The 7,494-nt window shown below is 34.5% G+C and overlaps 1 protein-coding gene across 1 annotated transcript; it reads right to left on the bottom strand.

The window, feature by feature from the left end:
* Nucleotides 1-1,602: 1,602 nt before the first annotated feature.
* fabp7a (fatty acid binding protein 7, brain, a) lies at nt 1,603-2,835 on the bottom strand. The gene is made up of 4 exons (XM_058749077.1): nt 2,690-2,835; nt 2,341-2,513; nt 1,990-2,091; nt 1,603-1,905 (listed from the first exon to the last, which is right to left on the bottom strand). The coding sequence occupies exons 1-4, from the start codon at nt 2,760-2,762 to the stop codon at nt 1,855-1,857; spliced, it is 399 nt and encodes a 132-aa protein (XP_058605060.1). The 5' UTR covers nt 2,763-2,835; the 3' UTR covers nt 1,603-1,854.
* Nucleotides 2,836-7,494: the final 4,659 nt, after the last annotated feature.

The raw sequence follows: 7,494 nt of genomic DNA, 5'->3' as shown, positions 1-7,494 counted from the left end.
AGCAAAACACTGATAATAATAAGAACCATTATTAATCATTTTTATTGTGATACTGAAGACTGGAGTAATGGCTGCTAAAAATTCAGCTGTGCATCACAGGAGTAAATTGTATTTTCAGAATATTCAAATAGAAAACGGTACATTTAAATTGTAATAATATTTCACAATTGAACAGTTTGCAGCCTTGGTGAGCATAAGATACGTCTTTCAAAAACATTAACAATTTTAATGATACCAATCTTTTGTGTACATATGTGTACATTATCATAATTTAATGTACAAGTGGTTGTGACAGGTTTGGGCCAGTAACATAACACTATAGGCTATAAAGCATCTGAACATGGTTGGTCAAATTGATCGAATGATGCTCCTACGTAAAGGCAACACAGATTATAAGATTAACTTTGACCCAGTGACAACATGTCCCCTCCTGGCAGGTTCAAGTTATGGAGGGGTTACTACAGGTCATTTTCAAAGGGGTTCGCGATCCTTCATCCCAGCATTATATTAAACAAAGTGAGGATTGCTCTTCTCCCAGACTGGCATTTAGATATCTGTGGCCTGCACTAAAGAGTCTTTTAAATAGTCTGTCGCCTGTGTTCAAACAGCTCCAGAAGTCAAACAAACAGTCATTCAGGACTTTAGACAGCCTTTTTCTCATGACACACAACTGTGCAAGTCATTGAGTTCTCAGTCTGAAGTGGGCGCTTGAAACACTAGCACAGTGAAATGGTTAATAATAGTAAATGGTTAAGTCAATCTTCTCAGATATGACTCGAGTGTGTTGGCCATCCGCTCAGTGGATTAAAACGGCCCAGCGTCGACTCTCAAAGTCAAAATCTAATTAGCATCTGAAACACAGAAATGGCTGATCATTAATACCTTATGGTCATCATCCCAGTACTTAAGGATACAGTCCGTAATCGGACTGGATTATGTGTAATGAAACTAAATGACATGTAAACCCAGGTCTGTGCAGTACCTTATGGTTATAGAATAAATTATATTTAATTAATACATTATTTGTTTGGTTTCTAAGGTTTTATGTGGGTTTATGGCACAAAATCAAGTATGGGATCTTTGAGCAAATAGAAGGCTAAACTTACAGCAATGGTGCTTCGGAGCAACGGCTGGGTTCAATAGTTTAACTACAGTGTAAATTTCTCATCTATGAAAAAACCTTTCACTTTTAACATCTCCAAAAGATTCCTAAACAGCACTGGATGAAATGATATAATTTACTATAAAAGAGCAATAAGATCTTCTATTAGGAACATGTAAGCAAACTAGGCATTGTTCACTTCAGAGAAAATTATTTAAATGCATTCTTTTATTCTATATGCAGTTTGTTTTATGTAATTTCAATTTAAATATGAATTTAATTTATTAATACAAAATTATTTTGATATTATTTAAAATTATGTTTGTGATTTAAATAAATGTAAAGTTCTTAGTTCTCAATTCTGTTTCAGGAAATGATGTATGCATAAAGAAAGTGCTATATACTGTCTTGTTCATGTGACAAATATTACAACTATACTTCCTTTATTATCAGACTATGGAGAAAACTAAAGCGTTTGCATAAGAAAGCAAGAAACAGAGTCAGTTTTTGATCAAATGTGTGTATTTCATTCAATTTGACACAAAGGCAGGCCTCAATTATACAATCCACTAACATTAAAGACATTCTGCAATGTTCAAAAAACTTCACAATGTGCATTTTATATAAAAGGTCTTACAAAAAATGTCTCACATCTTAAAAAGGGGAAAACTCAGTTGAGAATACAATGTAAAAATTCCCTTGTAATATTGTCAAGTTGCCAGGGTAATACTGAAGCATTACTTCGTTTGACATTATGCCTTTTCATATGTGCGGACAGCTTGCACACCCTCGAAGGTCAAGGTCTGGAAACAGCAGAGACGAGGACAGAAAATTTAGAAACATTAAATATCTTAAAATTCTAAATTAATACTAATAATGCTACTTACCATAATCATTTTATCATCCTTGATTTCTCTAACAAACTTAGTCTCCTTGCCGTCCCATCTCTGAACGTGGATAAGATTGTCTCCTTCCAAGGTTACAGTGGACTGAAATGAGATAAAAAGATGAAAGTTGGTATTTTTAGTAGTGCTTTATGATTATTATATGGTCAAATTCATGGAAGGTAAAAACAGACCTAACCTGCCAAAAGTACTTTGTAAAATTAATAATCAATATAATAATCAAAACTCAATAAATTGTTTTGTAAAATGTTTGATTTTAGATTTGCTCTGGACACCGCATGCATCAGTGAATTAAAAAAAATAAAAAATAGAAGAAAAAAAACACACACAAACCTTTACATGTCTGTCATCTGCTGTGGTTTCGTCAAACTCCTCTCCTAGTTTGAAAGAAATCTCAGTGTTTTTGAAGGTGCTCAGCGTCTTTATCACAACTTTGTCATCCTCATGACTGACGACAATTGTAGGTTTGGTAACATTGCCTACTTGCCTGGTGGCAAAACCAACACCTGTGGAATAAAAAATATAAAAATAAAAAAATCAGAAAACATTACAGACAGAACAAAACTATTATTATAAATGTACAGAAAATTTCATGCAATTAAACACCAGACTGTGCTATTGCACCTTGCACGTGCAAAGTGTTTTCTGTCTTTCTGCAAAATAATATCTTATTTTTACTTACCCAGTGCTTTCATGTATTCATCAAAGTTCTGGCTGTCAACCAGTTTCCAAGTTGCACAAAAAGCATCAACCATATTGACAGTTTAAAATGCAGCGTTCAAACACACAGTGGTCCTTGTACGGTTTCAGAGTTCACAGTCTCCTCAGTGTCTGAGGACAGCAAAGCCCAAACTAATTAATACTGTCAGGGAGGCGGGGCTTTGGGGGAAGCTTGTGCTGATTGGATGGATTTTTATTCTACTGAAGCTGTGATTTGTTCAAATACATGGCGAGAAGTGACACTGTAATTTCCATAGTATTGATAGTAGTAATCCAATAATGAATGGGTCTGGAACTTTGCATTTGAGCAGATTAAAATATTGATAATTACAGTTCTGAATTTTAATTTGAAATATAGTAGCCTATATATATATATATATATATATATATATATATTCATCTAATTCATATAGATTCCACATTTCACAGTAAAAAATAAATAAAAATAAAATAAAATATCTATGCAATTTAGTTCTGTGCAAAACTCTTATCTTTGACTAACAGGATCCGCCACTATTTCAAAGCTGGGCATCTCTCTCTCTCGAGCAGATGCAATCGTTTTTTTTTTTTGTTTTTTTTTTTAGAGAAACGCATTTGCATTGGTTTCATTCATGCACAAAGAAAATAACTGATCAAATATATTCAAAGCATCAGTGCACAAGTGATCTGTAGTACAGACACGCAAGTTTTGCATGACTGTAGATTAGAATAAAATGATCCCCTTCGAACAATAAATTGCACAGCGCTGTAATTAAACTGTAATAAACAGCTATCACATGTAAGATAAATTATATAGAAATAAATGATCACACATTATGCATAATGATGCATTTGAAGCATTCGTCTTCCTCCAGGGGGCGCAGGAAGGCTCGGAAAGCAGCATTAAAAATGTCAGGGTGTGATTCTTTTACTGGGTCTTTTATACTGTTTGTGCCATTTAAATGTTATATTTTCTTTTTAATATAATGATTCGTAGGACTGCCTGTTACAAGCGCCCCAGCAGTCTCTATACAAAATCGTTATATAGCATATAACATTAACATAACATCCTTCAGTAATTATAAATGACTGTGATTGGTCCTTCCTTATCAGCGACAGCTGCTACTGCACAAGAGATCTGGGGCTGGGCAGCGTTTCCCAAAAGCATGGTTTCAATGGGTCTTCGATGTACTTAAGCTTACGATGCTTTTGGGAAACGCAGCAGTGGACGATCACTTACACTTGAAGAAAAATATGAGAACTACCTATTAAAAATACCTTGACTTGACATTAAAAACCAGGGGGAACAGGCAATAAATTATTAAAACTCATCGTGCCCGACCAATCCGTCTATTTTATATACTGTACTTGTTTCGCTGGTAACAGCCATTCTACCCTATAACGCACAGACCTCGTCCTTTGTGCTAAATGACTCGCACTTCTTAAAGTCGCCCGCTAGATGGAAGGCGTGTTCCATTGTGCACATCCGACTGCAGTTTACCGCAGAAATTTTATTTAGTACATTTCCGCCGACATTACTATGAATTATACTTTAAATGTGCCCTTATTTATATCCTCAGCTGTCTCCTTCATCAGAAAAAAAAGACCCTTGCATTCTTAGCTGGAAATATCGTGCTCTGACCACAGATATGTTCAATCTGAATATCTTTTATTACGTTTCTAGAGATAGATTATGTCTATTGAATCTCTATTGACAGGCAGCCCTGCTAAAAAAGAAAATCATCACAGAAATTCCAATGGTTTCCATTAAAATATCATTATAAACCATTAGCTTTTTCCAGTAAAAACATTACAAAATTCCTTTTTGTAGTGTGTTTTGGACATTTAACATCCCACCAATAGAATCCATCACATAGCCTACCAGTAGACACCATTATAGTTTCCATTAAAACCAATACAGTTCCCATTACAACCATTACATTTTCTATTGTGTTTTGGGCAGGGTTCTATTGTTTTTTTTTTTGTTTTGTTTTTCAGCAGGGAGGTATCACTTTCTGCACTTTCCATGAATATGTTCCATGAATATGAATATAGTCTTACATGTATTCCTGTGATGACAAAGCTGAATTTTCAGCAGCAATTACTCCAGTCGGCGTCAGTTGTGTTGATTACGTGTTCATTTTTTAAAGTAGCCTATTAATAAGTCACAGAATGCGTAACTTGAATTTTTCCAGCATTGGCACGATGTGAGTCACCGCAGTGTCATATCGCTATAATGCTCCTCGTGAATAAATCAGACCATGGTTATACGACTAGATCACAGAAATATTAATTCGAATATTCTTTATGCAGTTTCTAATTCGTATCTTGTCTTTTGTTTCAGTGGAGCACACACACACACACACACAAACAAACAAACACAAATAAAGTAGGAAGAATATTCACGAAAGCATATGAACAAAGACAACAAAGGACAAAAACACAAAAGCTAAAGGTAGTTCTTATGGATTTTACAATATATTTTCATTTAAATTTGTTTCTTGCTTCAGATATTTAAGTAGTAATACACAATTTGCATTTCTCATTAAGTTAAAAACTAGCCAAGAGCCCAAAAGCACTTATATCATAGTTTTGTTATGTAAAAAGGGAGAGACTTTGCCAACTTTAATCTCATTGGGTTTTCTTCATTTGTTAGCCATTTGATTGATGATACTCAAGCTTATGAAAGCTTTAGCCATGCCCTTTGCCTTTGTTTCTCAACAATTGGAGTCTCTTCACAGTTCATTCCTACAGTACAGAAGATAAACTCACCCTCAAAAGTATCCCAAAACTTTTGGAGCGGCTTAAAATGCAGGAGGAAATCACATGATGCCGCTTAATGTCGAGCTGACTTCAGTCTGAATAAACCTCACCACAAACCATAAGGCCTATAACCACTCCCTTGTTTGCCAAAATACATTGCCAAGAAGGAGGCTTGAATGTAACCATGGAGCTTTTGGGTGTAGTGTGAATATTTAATGTAGGCTAATTAAAATGATTGATGTTAATGCCACGTAAAGTTCATATAATAGACCAATACAAGCTGTTTCTACAAAGCCTTTAAGCACTACTTCAAAAACGCACCCCGTGGCACTGAGAACAAAACGTTTATTTTTAGACACAGTTGTGGTCCTGCTATGTATGCAAATAGGACATTAAACATGTGCTATTCCATAAGTCACACACAATTAGACACCATAAATTTATACTATGGTACACTATAATGTAATCGGTATGGCAGAACGTTCTGAACTAACAGAACTAGACCCTGCTGTTTTCAATTAAACTGGCAGGCTGAAAGGTATGTCCGGCCGCCTCACATCTTATAGTCGGCTAAGCAAGAGTAAAAGATGAGCTTGGCTGCACTTACCTTTTATATGTTTCTATTTTGAACCTAAAATGGAATTTAAAACAAAAATAGGTTTTAAAGTTTCTCAAGACAGTCTCACTGGAAAAATCTTAACATTTGAAGATCATATAGGCCTTACAATGTTTGAAAACATGGGAGATTTTTAGTTTAGATAGACAGATAATCTGAATAACATAACCAGAATAACATAAACCAGAATTCCTGATGACAAACTGTGATGCATTTATTAGTTTCTATTGTTCAATAAACAATGTAGAACAATTATGCTAAACACTTTTGAAACATTTCGTTTTTGGTGGTGTGGGTTCATCCAGGCTATAAATCTTGAACTAGCTTGAGGCAGTTTTGGTTGAAAACTAAGATGGTGTTTTACTGAGTTATTAAACCACCTTCAAAGTCTCATTTCATGACTGAAGAACATTCAGGTTTACAAGGGGCACATTTCATTAGGTCACATTTGATCATCCAAATGAGGGCTGAGAGAAATGCCAACATTTTTACCTTGTAAGATATTTTAATGCTTGAAATCAGCCTTTGATAATGTATAATGCTTACATATGATAGTAAATACTTACTTTCATTCCTCTGATGCTACGTAACTGCACCATGTCCTTGATGTACATAGCTCAGATCTGACTAAAACATATTTCAGAGTAAAGTGCACATACATAGTTCACAGGGTTTTTTGCCTTTTTTGCTCAGCCACATGTGGCTGGCAGACTTGAGTGAAAGCATATGTTTTCATTTAGTCCTTCGAATAAATAGGAAACTCTGAGAACAGAGGAAAAAGTTGAATCTAATTAACTCGTTTTCAGGCTTTCATTTGTCAATCAGAGGGAGTCAATTTGCCACTTGTGAATTATGTGAATATGTTAACCAACATTTATGTCAACACTTTACACTTAGCTCTGATAAGCAGTCAGGTGGTTTAACATTGGTCTTTACTGGTCCAGAGCAGAAGACTATGTACAGTTACTGTAAAGATTCCAGAAAACAGTGCTCCATTTATACGCTCTGGCTAACTTCCCGCAATGGAAAAACGCTGTCGGAAAAAGAAGAATGGAAAAAAGAATGTTCATGTTAAGTTCCTGCTGGAGTAGAATGAATGATCTTAATTTATTCCAGTAGGGTTAAACTAGATAGATTTATGTGTGCTGCAAAACATCACACATCTAACTTGATTTCACTCTTTTTTTCTGAAAAATATAACAGATATGCTGTATGTAAAATGTGTATGGGTATCTGACATTAAATACTTTTTGGAAATTGACATCAGTGGGGTTTTTTAAATTATCATTGCGATATTATTATAGTTTTTATTAGTATTTTTTCTTTTTTAATATTTCATATTTTTCATTTTAAAGTTTTTGTTATTTTGACATATCAAGTAATAAAATACGTATATTTCATTTCAGTTA

Source organism: Onychostoma macrolepis, chromosome 17, assembly GCF_012432095.1.
Source record: "Onychostoma macrolepis isolate SWU-2019 chromosome 17, ASM1243209v1, whole genome shotgun sequence".
Classification (NCBI taxonomy): domain Eukaryota; kingdom Metazoa; phylum Chordata; class Actinopteri; order Cypriniformes; family Cyprinidae; genus Onychostoma; species Onychostoma macrolepis.
The sequence above is the reverse complement of the archived record's forward strand: the minus strand, read 5'-3'. Positions and strand labels throughout refer to the sequence as shown.

What these genes read in the sequence shown, in the direction of transcription:
- fabp7a (XM_058749077.1), bottom strand. Translation starts at nt 2,762, where the DNA reads ATGGTTGATGCTTTTTGTGCAACTTGGAAACTGGTTGACAGCCAGAAC. An exon ending in TGAATACATGAAAGCACTGG is followed by an intron (nt 2,514 to 2,689) that starts GTAAGTAAAAAT and finishes TTTATTCCACAG; the next exon opens with GTGTTGGTTTTGCCACCAGG. An exon ending in CAGATGACAGACATGTAAAG is followed by an intron (nt 2,092 to 2,340) that starts GTTTGTGTGTGT and finishes ATCTCATTTCAG; the next exon opens with TCCACTGTAACCTTGGAAGG.